This window comes from Ovis canadensis, chromosome 22, assembly GCF_042477335.2.
Source record: "Ovis canadensis isolate MfBH-ARS-UI-01 breed Bighorn chromosome 22, ARS-UI_OviCan_v2, whole genome shotgun sequence".
NCBI classification, from domain to species: domain Eukaryota; kingdom Metazoa; phylum Chordata; class Mammalia; order Artiodactyla; family Bovidae; genus Ovis; species Ovis canadensis.
The window spans coordinates 61,096,297-61,109,817 of NC_091266.1; the positions used below are offsets into that span (position 1 = coordinate 61,096,297).

The 13,521-nt window shown below is 47.8% G+C and overlaps 1 protein-coding gene across 1 annotated transcript in view; it reads right to left on the reverse strand.

Annotated features, from left to right (window-relative positions):
- The window catches only part of ADAM12 (ADAM metallopeptidase domain 12), a 401,034-nt gene extending 389,795 nt beyond the window's left edge, over window positions 1-11,239 (reverse strand). The window contains exon 1 of the mRNA XM_069566850.1: window positions 10,569-11,239. Within this exon, the coding sequence (XP_069422951.1) occupies window positions 10,569-10,656 (88 nt within the window). The 5' untranslated portion in view covers window positions 10,657-11,239. The remainder of the gene's footprint in view (window positions 1-10,568) is intronic.
- Between the last annotated feature and the right edge of the window lie 2,282 nt (window positions 11,240-13,521).

Sequence of the window (13,521 nt, forward strand, 5' to 3'; positions counted from 1 at the left end):
GGCATCACTGACTCAATGGACACGTGTTTGAGCAAGCTCCAGGAGTTGGTGATGGACAGAGAAGGCTGGCATGCTGCAGTCCATGGGGTCACAAAGAGTTGAGCATGATTGAACAACTGAAATGAACACTGGATAAATCAAAATAAGCCTGCACTACTGAAAACAAAAGTGAAGTCTACCTACCACCACCCCACCATATTTGTCTGATGAGAGATGTGCTTTGAAATGGTAGACTAGGGACTTCCCTGGTGGTCCAGTGGCTAAGACTCCATGCTACCAATATAAGGAGCTCAGGTTCCATCCCCGGTCAGGGAACTAAATCACACGTGCCACAACTAAGAGATTGCATGCTTCAGCTGAGAGCTCGCGTGACACAGTTTAAGATTCCACATGAGACTCAATGCAAATACATGCATGAACTAAGGAGTTCACACATCCTGCAACGAAGATCCAGCAGAGCCAAATAAATAAACAAATATTTTTAAATAGTAGACTAAAATACTAGACAACAATAAGAATAAATAGGAGAGACACTGAAAGACATGGAAGCATTCTCAGTTCGTGGAGGTGTTTGGGAGGCAGCTAGAGTCCCCAGCTACCTTTATACTTTGTTACCCGAAGTGCAACATTAAAGGTTTAACACTATTACTAAATTGTGGAAAACATATGCAATCTCTCAATTACTAGAGCTGGAAAGAAGTAGGTGTAAACAATCCTTCAGCAATATCATGCATGCATGCATGCTAAGTCACTTCAGTTGTCTGACTCTGCAAGCCTATGGACCACAGTCCACCAGGATTCTCTGTCCATGGGATTCTCCAGACAAGAATACTGAAGCAGGTTGCCATGCCCTCCTCCAGAGGCTCTTCCCAGCCCTGGGATCAAACCCACATCTCATGTCTCCTCCATTGGCAAGTACGTTCTTTACCTCTAGGGCCACTTGGGAAGCTCTCAGCAATATAACAGGACACAGGAAAAAAAGGTATGGAAAAAATATCAAAATTCAGTAAACTTTTAGTAAACAGAGAACAAAGTGGAAGAAGAGCTTAAAAACATCAAAGGTCAAAATACACACGAAGGAATGGACCTCTTGAGCTAAGAGGCAGCAATCATAAAGTTTTAAAATCCAGGCATATTTTGTATAAAAAAGACAGATGTTAAATATACTGATATGGAAAATTTGCAACCAAAGAGATAGGAAAAGACATACCAGGAACGTATAAACCCAAAGAGAACTGATGTGGTAATACCTATAAATTGGTACAACAAGTTTAGAGAGCAATGTAGAAATAAAGATCAAAGTAGAAAAGTGGCTTACTCTACAGCTCAACCATACACCTGCTGTCGATTTTCTAGAATTCACCTACATGTGAAGAGATAAGCATAAATATCCTCAGACCAGGCTTCCCAGTGGCTTAGCAGTAAACAACGTGCCTGCAAATTCAAGAGACCTAAGAGGCAAGGGTTCAGTTACTGGGTTGGGAAGAAGCTCTGGAGGAGGAAAATGGCAACCCACTCCAGTACTCTTGCCTGGAGAATCCCATGGACAGAGAAGCCTGGCGGGCTACAATCCACAGAGTCACAAAGACTTGCACATGACTGAAGCGACTTAGCACGCATGCATCCTTGGACCAATGCAATATCAAAAAGCAGGGGAAACATATTTATCCATACAGGGGTGTACAGTTCATGGTTTAACCATTCAATTAAAAGGAATCAAGCAAGCACATGTCTCAGTAAGTCTTCAATAGTTCAGTGATTTTTTTTTAAGCAAGTTGCCGAAGGCTGTTGTATAGAGTAGGGTAGCACTTATATAATATTTAATATAGAAATAATATCAAATATTTATTAAGGATCTGCTGATGCTGCTACTTAGTAGCTCAGTCGTGTCCAACCCTTTTCTACCCCATGGACTACAGCCTGCCAGGCTCCTCTATCCATGTGATTCTCCAGGAAAGAATACTAGAGTGGACTGCTATTTCCTCCTCCAGGGGATCTTTCCAGCCCAGGGATCCAACCAGCATCTCCTGCTTGGCAGGCAAGTTCTTTACCACTGAACCATCTGATGTAAACATACACACACACACACACACACACACACACACACACATACATATATATATATATATATAATATTTATATATCTATATCAATTTCAGAGTAGTGGTTGTCTCTTCAGAAAGAGAATGAAGAACTGGATGGCTGGAGAGAATGGGGGATGGTTACAAATAATCTTTAACATTTTACATCTTTAAATCTGAAAAATTCTGAAGCATAATAAAATCTGCTGGACAGGAAGAACATGGGTGTGTAACTTATTCTACATCCTTTTCTCAGCTCTTACGACATTTCACATTTTATGAAAGAATGGATAATGGGGCCCAAATTCTTTTTTCATGACCATATCTCAAATTTTACTGAAACTGGTTGAATAAATGATTTTAGTTTAGACATTCTGGTCAGCTCGCCTTATTTCAGGAATATGTGTGGTCCATCAACCAGAGTGTAGCTGCATTTTAAGATGTAACACAGACTAAGTTCTGATGCAGCCTCTCAAGAGCACCACCAAAACCCCCAGGATTTCAGAAAGCAAACCCAGGTTCTCTGATGACATTCAGGTTCTTGTGAACAGAGACCTCACGAGAAATGCTTCCTCCGATCCTGCTTTTAACCACAAATACAGCAAAACACAAAACAAGGAATCTTTTGGTATCTGGGTGTATCACAAACAGTCCTAAGAACAGTTCATCTAAAGGGACTGGAGAGATCGATGCTTCCAGGACAGACGGAAGGTCCAGAGTTGGTCCCATTAGGTTGCCCAATTTTTGAGCAGCTGCCTAGAAACTAAGTACTTAGTGTCAACTTTGCTGTTGTTCACTTGCCAGGTTACATGGACTGGGTGACCCCAGGGACTGCAGCACACCAGGCTTCCGTCTCTCACCATCTCCTGAAGTTTGCCCAAGTCCATGTCCATTGAATCGGTGATGTCATCTAACCATCTCATTCTCTGTCTCCCTCTTCTCCTTCTGCCCTCAGTCTTTCCCAGCATCAAGGTCTTTTCCAATGAGTCGGCTCTTTGCCTCAGGTGGCCAAAGTACTGGAGCGTCAGCTTCAGCATTAGTCCTTCCAATGAGTATTTAAGGTTGATTTCCTTTAGGAGTGACTGGTTTGATCTCCTTGCTGTCCAAGGAACTCTCAAGAGTCTTCTCCAGCATCACAGCTCGAAAGCATCAGTTCTTTGGCACTATGCCTTCTTAATGGCCCAGCTCTCACATCCACACATGACTACTGGAAAGACCATCGCTTTGACTATATGGACATTTGTCAGCAAAGTGATGTCTCTCTCTGCTTTTCAATACACTGTCTAGGTTTGCCATAGCTTTCTTTCCAAGAAGCAAGCGTCTCCTAATTTCATGGCTGCAGTCACCATATGCAGTAATTTTAGAGCCCAGGAAGAGGAAATTTGTCACTGCTTCCATATTTTCCCCTTCTATTTGCCATGAAGTGGTGGGACCAGATGCCATGATCTTAGTTTTGTTTTTTTTTTCTTCTTTTTTTAATGTTGAGTTTTAAGTCAGCTTTTTACTCTCCCCTTTCACCCTCATCAAGAGGTTCTTTAGTTCATCTTCACTTTCTGCCATTAGACTGGTATCATCTGCACATCTGAGGTTGCTGATAATTTCTCCTGGCAATCTTGATTCCAGCTTGTAACTCACCCAGCCCAATGTCACCCTGGGAGGGCATAAAAGCTTAAAGGACAAAAAAAAAAAAATGTCAATATGATGCTGAATTATTCGGCTTCTCTGTCTCCACAATCAGTTGGAGGCAAAGTTTACTGGACATTAAATACAGCCCAAGGAAGCAGGATGAAGAATGCGCTGGGGTGAGTATAAGGATTGAAGCGGCAGCCTGTCAAAAAGCATGATCTTCACGGTGCACATTCCGCCTGACAGTTTATGAAGTACACTGTCATTCTGTTTCAAAGCAAACTACCGTACAGTCTCAGGGCCGCTGCTGCTGCTGCTGCTAAGTCGCTTCAGTCATGTCTGACTCTGTGCAACCCCATGGACTGCAGCCCACCAGGCTCTGCCATCCCTGGGATTCTCCAGGCAAGAACACTGGAGTGGGGTGCCATTGCCTTCTCCGATCTCAGTGCTAGAGACATTTAATTATTTTCAAGATAGAGTATAAAGATGACAGAACGTGAACAACGCCGAGGCTAAGACCTGGTCCCCATCATGAGACAGCCTGGGGATGGCCCTTAGCAGACACTCAGCCATCAAAGCTGTGGTTTCCTCCTCTGTACGGTGAGGGCAGTAATAGCCACCAATGGCAAGATGCTTCCCCAGGGACTGAACGAGATAGTGTAGACAAAAACCTTGCAAGAGCTCCCGGCACCAGAGCACTCAATAACAGCTGCGGGCTGGTATTAACACTCTGGCATCTTGGCCTGCATGCTCAGTCGGGTCTGACTCTTTGTGACCCCAAGGAATGTAGCCTGCCAGGCTTCTCTGTGCATGCGATTATCCTGGCAAGAATCCTGGAATGGGTTCCCATTTCCTCCTCCAGGGGATCTTCCTGATCCAGGGATCAAACCTGTGTCTCCTGCAGATACTGCACTGGCAGACGGGTTAAAACCTCAGGGTTCACTGCTAAGTCGCTTCAGTAGTGTCCAACTCTGTGCGACCCCATAGATTGCAACCCACTGGGCTCCACTGTCCATGGGGTTTTCCAGGCAAGAGTACTGGAATGGAGTGCCATTGCCTCCTCAGGGTTCACAACACACTAAACAAACACACATAAAGAAACGGCTACTACAAATGCACAGAAACTACTCCCTGAATGTTCTGTATAGATTATATCAACTCCACTTTCTCAAACTCAGAGAGCTAATCATTAGAGGACTGTGTATCCTACAGAGCCGTTTCACACAGCTTTCTGTGAGCACGCAGCCAAGGGGCTAGCCATTTGGTACAGAAGGAACACGTGAAAGTGTTCCTCACACCTGTCTTTATAAATCAGATACTGCAGGAACAATTCCACTTAAAGAGGCCTCTGGAACGCACTACGATACAAAAACAACAACAAAATTTTTTTTTGCAACTGTAACGAGTTCATTACTGCGTCATCTACACCGGGAAGAAATGTGCTTAGCTTCTTTAGATGATGTAGCTGCATTCCTGAAAAAATGTCCTTACAGTTTCCACAGCTGCAACATCTATCTAATTAGGTGCATGTTGACTTTGAGTATTTATAGATTTTTAAAGGAAAGTTTTGAAACATTTAAAAATGAATGTAATTTTTGTTTCCACAAGGAAGGCCTAGAAAGCGCCAAATGACAAGTGAGTTGAGGGGGAAAAGAAAGCACGTCTGTACACAGAGTGCGGTAATACAAGCCTGGGCTGACTTTTAAATGTCCAGGGCGGACTCAGAGGTGTTTATCTGCACTCCCTCCTGAAATCCTATAAAACAAATAATAATCATAAAAATAATTTAATAAAAAACAGAGCTGGAGAGAAAATAGCAACACATAAGAGAAAGCAACAGGGCTTTAGAAGAGGGGAGACAAGTGATTACGTCCTCAACAGAGGACAGACAGGTGGGAGTCCTGCTTGGAGAAGAGGGAAGCCGTCTAGCAGGTGAGATGAGTGCCAAGAATCTTGGAGAGACTTGGGCATGGGAGGCACTTAGACACCCTGATGGGCAATATCGTCTAGGCTCAAAGACAGTCCAAGGCAAAGTTAGAGCTGCAGGTCCCTTGCAAAGGCACCACGTAGATGACTGCCCCTCCCATTTCATCAGACAGGAGATGTATTTTCTGGAGGTTCTGAAGCGGAGCAGTTCTGTATGCTAGGACCCAGGTATCGCTAAGAGTGAGGTCTCCTGCTTGGCAGGCTGTTTACCGCTGAGCCACCCAAGAGTGGTAGCAAAATTCCTTTCTGGACCAACCTAAGAAAACAGACATAGTCAGTGATGTATGGAGGCCCCCAACAAAATGTAGGCCCAGCATTTACTAAGCTCTTCTTTGAAGCATACAGAAGTCTCAGTCAACTTCTTAGTGTCTCATTGTTAAATATAAACAGACCGCCAAAATATAGACATTTGAAGCAACTCAAAGACTATACCAAATAGGAGGGTGAGAGCTGAGAGCTAACAATGAGAATAAAGTCAGTGACACAATGTTTAGAAAGTAAAAATTAATATAGATTCATAGAAATCTTGCATCCATTATGAAAGAAAAAAAGAATAGAATCTTATTTTTTAAAAAATAGAACATCGATAGAACAAGAAACATTCCATAGAAATTAAATATATAGTAGCAGAAATAAATAACTTGAGTAGTGGGGTTGGAAAGTGAAATTAAACAAACTCTCCCAGAAAGTTGAACAAAGCAAAAGAGATGAAAAATAGAGGAGACAATTAGAGGATGTTTTCAGGAAGTCGGGACATATAGCTAATAGCAGTTTAAGAAAAAAGCATGATAAGAACAGTGAGGACGAAATAATAAAAGGAAATATATTGGAACTTTACAGCATGAATTCTCAAGCAGAAAGTATCAGCATAACTACTGATAAGAATTTAGCTAAAGCACATTATCGTGAAATGTAAAAATACTGGGGACTAAGATGACAAAAACTTTGAGAAAGAAAACAGGCTACATATAAACGATTAACAATCACCAAGCTCTCAACTTCCCAATGGGCACAGTGACAATGAAGAAATGTCTTATAAAATATCGAGGTAATATGATTTCATCTTGAAATTTTATTCCTAAGCTAACAATCAAAGGTGATATATATATTACCACTTTTAATATATATATATATATATATATATATATGCGCCTCTGCTCAGCTGTGCAGTTGGTCTGACTCTTTGCGACCCCATGGACTGCAGCCCTCCAGGCTCCTCTGTCCATAGGATTTCCCAGGCAAGAACACTGGAGTGGGCTGCCATTTCCTCCTCCAAGGGATCTTCCTGACCCAGGGATCAAACCAGGCTCCAGTGGCTCTTGCCTCGGTAGGCGGATTCTTTATCACTGTGCCACCTGGGAAGACACACAGGCACACATGTGTGCAGTCGTGTGTGTGTGTGTATTGTTGTTGTTTAGTTGCTAAGTTGTGTCCAACTCTTTTGGGACCCCGTGGACAGTAGCCTGCCAGGCTTCTCTGTCCATGGGATTCCCCAGACTAAATATATATATATTTTAGTAACACCAATGTGTACAACTAAAAATAATATTTTTTTCTATCTTCCATGCGGCCAGCATGTGTCACAGTCTAGCCAAGAAAAAAATCTGCTACAAAGGTTTCTGGAAATAGTCTTATCTTCCCAATAAAATAGATTTAGCGACTCTGTTTTTTGCCTCTTCTGCCTTATTGCTGCCTAGAATGCAGATATAATGCCAAAATGTACAGCAGCCATCATGGGAGCATGAGGTACTAGCCAAAAAAGCAAAGGCCAACATGTAAGTGCGGCAGGCCAAGCAAGAGCAACGGCTCAGGTCCCTGATGAGACAGAGATGAAGGGAAATCACAGAACATGGTGTGGCATGATCAGAAGCAATATTTGCTTAGCGGTGCAAACATGAACGGTGTTTGTTCAAATGGTGGCAATATTAGATTGGGAAGTTGGAAAGAAGAGAAGCCCGTGAGGCTGGAGTAGAGATAGCAGAGGGTGGGGGTGGGGGAAGGTAAGAAAGCAGATAACAGGAAAACAGGCGATAGGTTATCCAGACGTTTGGATTTTCTTAAGAACCATAGAAAGCCACTGGAGAGTTTTAAACAGGAAACCAGCACAATCCAACTCATGATTGAAATAGATGACTTTGGCCGTGGCGCTGGGAAGAGAGCTTTGAGCAGGGACAGAAGGAGAAGCCAGCAGACGGGTTAGGAGGTGACGACGCTCGGGATGTGAGCCTCCACAGAAGACATCAAAAGAAGGGAGAAATGGCACCCAAAGCTGGGGAGGGCCTCTTGAAATGGGGGGGGGGGCGGTGCGGGTGGACATGGGTAGATGGAAACACACCTTGTAGGTTGGTGGCTTATGGAGGAACAGGCACAGACTCAGGATGACCTACGTGTTTGCATGGCATCTGGAAAAGGCAAGGGGCATTATTACTGAGTTGGGAAGATAGGGGCAGGCGGTGGAGAGTGTCTAGGGTTCTGTTTTGGACCTGTTAAGGCTTGCCCGGTGGCTCAGCTGTAAAGAATCCACCTTCAATGCAGGAGACTTGAAGGAGTTGCGGGGTCCATCCCTGGGTCGGGAAGATTCCCTGGGGGAGTAGATAGCAACCCACTCCAGTATTCTTGCCTGGAGGATCCCAGGGACGGGGGAGCCTGGTGGGCTGCCGTCTATGGGGTTGCATAGAGTCAGACACGACTGAAGTGACTTAGCAGCAGCAACAATAAGGGCTGAGATGACCCCGAAGGGCACCACACAGGAGACTGTTCTGGGAGACACACAGAGAGAAACCCAAAATATGCCCCGTCTTCAACAAGTGGTAACTCATCCCTCACTCTTGCCAACACAAAGAGACGTCTCATTACACATTTGGGTTTTTAAACAACCTCCATGCTCTGATTTGGTGCACCAACTAATTTAAGACTTGATACTGAGAACCCAAGGATAAACAAGCAGTGAATCCGGGGATATCTCAGCATGTAAATGTTTCAGCTTAACTGGTTTTCTAGTGATAGTGTTACTCACTCAGTCATGTTCCACTCTTTGCAACCCCATGTACTGTAGCGCACCAGGCTCCTTTGTCCATGGAATTCTCGAGACAAGAATACTGGAGTTGGTTGCTATTCCCTTCTCCAGAGGATCTTCCCGACCCAGGGATCGAACCTGTGTCTCTTATGCCTCCTGCATTGGCAGGCGAGTTCTTTACCACTAGTGCCATCTGGGGGGCCCCCGGACCATTCTAAAGGTTTTGGTTTAATTGGTTTTCTATTCTGAGTCATAGCTATCCTAGGGAAAAACTCTCTCAACCAAAGCTGCAGCCATAAAATAATAAAAGTCCTTCCTCCATGAAATAATTTCCCATTACTAGCTTCACTCAGTAAACATTTTCCTCTTTAAAAAAAAAAGCATTTATTGTACACGTTCAGTGGACTTCTGTTTATGTGTACAGAGTGTGTGCCAAGGCAAAGACCACCTCAGGCACACTCTCAGATTTTGTTTCAGTTTTTTCAAAAGTTCTTTCTCAATAAATATTCAAAAGGACCAATGTGTACAAAAGTCTTTCAAAACATTTTTGATGACTATTATTTTCACTTGCAGGTCAGAGAGTTATTCAACTAAACAGTCAGCAGTATTTTTTCTTGGCTATCTCATTGCTTCTTCCTTGCTTAGAGCAATCCTTTTATTTAATCATTAATTCCAAATTGGTCTTCATTGGCATGTGGGTTTTAATGAGAGCTGGGTTTTAGCCACATTACAGTAGATGCGGTGCAGGGGGAAGGTAGAGGGTATCCGTGGCAATGGCAAAACTAAACGTACCCTAAGATGCTAACGGTTCTTCATTGAGGCCAGTTGCTGAAAAAATAAATGCCTGCGATACAGAACCATAGAAATTTGGAGCTGGAGATGAGGCAAGCCTTTCATCGCTAGGCCGACAGCGCCTCCGGTGGCAGAAAGACGGCGGTGGTGGGGACGGGGACCCGCAGAAACTTGCGAATTTTTAAAAAGGCACCTGCTGTTTGAGTTCTCATCGTGCAAAAAGATCCACAGGTGCCCTACTTTAACGGTAGACAACTGGGGGAAACCTAGATCTTTATAAAACGGCGACAACAGCCACACTTTAGCTTAGCTTGGAGTTAAGCTGTCGCTTTACACAAAGTTGATTTAACCGACTAGTTGGCAGAGAACGTGAGGGAGCGGCGGGAGACAGAAAGATTCTGCTCAGGTTTGGCCGCCGCGGACCACGGGGGAGCTATCCGGAGTCCGAAAAAAGAGGGAAAGAACATTAAAGAAGTGAGCACGAGAGTCCATTTTTTAAAAGTGGAGAGTGCCGTGGAAGGCGGCGGGCACACCTGTAGGTACCGAGGTGGCTCACCTGCGCGGTGACGGCGCGTCCCCAGCGCAGTGGATCCCAGGGGGAGGCAGGGGCGGACAGGGAACCTCAGGGAGAGGTGACCCGGAGTCAGAGATGGGGGTCGGGGGGTATTCATCAGGGACAGGGTGAGAGGACCCGCGCGCATCCTCCGGAGCGACACGTGTAACTGTCAAGGCGGAAAGACACCCTGGCAGATGAGCCCCGGGAGGGGAAGGCGCGCGAGCGGCCCCAAGGCTGTGCCCCCAGGCTCCGCGCGCAGGCGGCTTCGGGGCCCCAAGCCAGGGGTTCCCTCCTCCCCCTGGGAGCTGGCACCTGGGCGGTGGGTTGGGGGTGAGCGGCTGGGGTCCCCTCCGAGCCGGGTGCGCGAATCCCGGCGCTCCGCAGCCGAGTCCCCGCGAGCCGCCATGCGCCCCTGAGTGTCCCCCCCGCCCCAGAAGGGCGCGCGGAGCCCCGGGAGGACGGGTCCCCAGCGGGCTGGCGGGCGAGCCGCCGCCTGGGCTTGGCCACTTACCTCGGGCCGCGCGCGGCGCCAGCAGAGCCCCGGCCAGGGCGAGCAGGAGGGCGCGGGCGGGGGGCGCGGGCGGCGGGCGCGCTGCCATCGTCGCCGGCCTTCGGTGCAGCGGCAGCTCTCGGGCTGGGCGGCGGGCGCTGCACCATCCCCCGCGGGCGCCGGGCAGGGGCCGGGCGTCGCGACCCGCGGGGACTTCCTGCCGCAGGGAGGCAGCTCCGAACCCCCTCGCGCAGCGCCCGGGCCGCGGAAGAGCTCGTCTAGGCTTTCATTTTTTTAAAAGAAAGTTTTCCCTTGGCGTGTGTGTGTGCGCGCGCGCGTGTGTGTGTGTGCGCGCGCGCGCTGTGCTGGCACGGGCCAAGCCTTGACCGTTGCAATAAATGAGCAAACTGTCCGAGTTGGCCCCGGGACGAGGAAGATCGTTAGGGCAAGGAGGCAGGCCTGTGAAATGGATCCACGGCCCGCAGTCACCGTTCTCCTGACCACGGAACAAATTATCGTCTCCCCCGCCCGCCGGCGGCGTCCCGCGGGTCCTAGAGACCGCTCGGGGTTCCCCCCCAACCCCCGCCCAGGGTCCCGCCCAGAGCCGGCGCTCGCCCACCCCCGGGGCGGCTCGGGGCAGGGCGCCTCCCGGGCCGCGCGCCCCGGCGGCGGCGGCGGCACAGACGTGGCTCGGTGGCGGCCGGGCGCAGGAGCGCACACACATCCCCGCCCCGGGGTGATGTGGCCGCGGGGCCCCGGGCGCCCGGCTGCCAAGAGCACACGCGGCGGCACGGTCCAGCTTTCCAGTCTGAGGCTGGAAATGATGACTCGGCTGCTCGCTCCAGGCCCGCCGGGAACCAGCGGAACGCGGGTAGCCGGTCTGAAAGGCTGTCCGCCGCTCCCCAGCCGGGCCGGTCCCGTAAGTTCCCAAACGGGGACATCTCCTGCCGGAGACTGAATTTGGACTTGAAGACACGCGACTTCTGGGCATGCTGCTTTTGAGGCGTTGCTTTAGGTTTTACCATCATAGATTGGCATGGACCACCCCTCCCCCGCCCCCTCCTGCCAAAGGAAAGGTGCACAGCAATGTTTCCCAAAGTTTCCCGATGTAAGAAGCGACTGGGTTTGTCTGTCAAAAGTACTGATTCCTGGGTGCCCTCCCACGCCCTTGAAATGAGGTTCTCCAGCCAGGGAGCACCGGGTGTTTGGGAAACAGCAGTGAGATGAAGGAGACTTGCTTCCAGTCTGAGCTCTTGGCAGTCTCCTTCTCTTCTGCCTCCATGACCTCAAAGAGCACAGTATGAGTGTTCATTAAGGCAGGGCTTGCCTTCTCCTAGACCATGGGACCAGCGAGGAGAGGGCTATGCAGACTGAAGGAGCTGGGGCATCAAGATGGGTGCCCACCATCTGTGGAACCACCGAGATCCCTAATCTTAACCACCTATTAGAACCCTAAGGACTAAGGGGTTAATAACACCCCCACCCAGATTATTCAGCATCTCCAGCCATGGATGGAGCCTGAAGTGTTAGTCGCACAGGCTTGTCCAACTCTTCACAACCCCATGGACTGTAGCCTGCCAGCCTCCTCTGTCCAGGGGATTCCCCAGGCAAAATGCATACTGGAGTGGGTAGCCATTCCCTTCTCCAGGGGATCTTCCTCATCAGGGATCGAACCCAGGTCTCCCCAGTTTGGGGCAGATTTTTTTTTTTTTTTTAACCATCTGAGCCACCAGGGAAGCCTGGATGGAGGCTGAGAAGTTTCTGAAGCCCCAGGTGATTCCACTGTGCAGCCCAGAGGGAGAACCAGGCACAAAAACCTGTCCTGTGACCTCCCACCAATTTCTGACCAAGCTTCATTCCTAGAGGCATTTAGCCAGTATTTGAGACGCCATTCCTCACCACCTCTTTTTACAGGAAAGTGGCTTTCCTCCTATTTCCCTCCCACCCCTAGGTTTCTGCCATGTTCCTAAGAACCAGGTCAACTCCTCTAGACAACGTTCAGGCCTTTTATTTAAAAAACAAAACAAACAAACAAACAAAAAAAACCCAAAAGCCAGAAGCACTGGCCCCAGGACGCCCTCCTCAGCGCCAAGGCATCTCAACACTCCGTCTGGAAGCCAGGCCTGGGTCCAAGCCCCAGTTTCAATCCAGCCCCACTACTCACCCCTCTGTCCTTTGTACTTTCATTCTCTCCGTTAGCAATTAGCAATGCTTTGTTGAGGACTTGGGAAACCAACAAGAAACGCCTCTTGCTTTCCAAGACTTCTCTGTCTACTCGGACAAACTGATCAATCCCGGCGATTGAATGGGGTGAGCTGGTTACTTGGCCTCTTTAATAATCATTAGGTTGTTTGTTGACTACTGCATTATTAATTACATACCTGATATAATCAGAGTATTGTGCTAAAAGCGCTTCCCAGGGATTGTTTCATTTTAAGATCCTGAAGATACAGAGGAGGAAATCGCAATGTCTAGAGGTTAAGTCGTTTTCCTGTGGCCAAGCAGAGCCCACACCAGGCCTATTTGCAGGCGCAGATTTAATTCAGACCTCCAAGCTTTGGGTTTAGCATCTGTTAAGTGAAAGTAAAATATAAACTTCCCAGGTGGTGGTAGTGAGCATTCAAGGAGCTGATAGAACACCTCCCCAGGCCAGGAGAGTCCTGCTATTTTTAAGAATGCACACCCCATGTGCACTGGCAGTCCCTATTATGGAGGTCTGGGAAGGACAGTTTTAGCAAGGACCCAGGTGGTTCTGATTGCCCTTGTTGCCTAGAACTTCCAGAAACACTGCACAAGGGAGTTTTAAATTGTGTCCTTTGAGATCCGTGGGGGAGACTCACTTTCAAATGAGCCCAGCTGCTGGCCTCTTGAATCTGTCTGACTGGTTAAACTGTTTATTCATAATGGATGTAATATGCACTGTGCGTTAGTCTTTATACACTTTCTTTCCGAACGATCCATTTCTTTTTCTCCT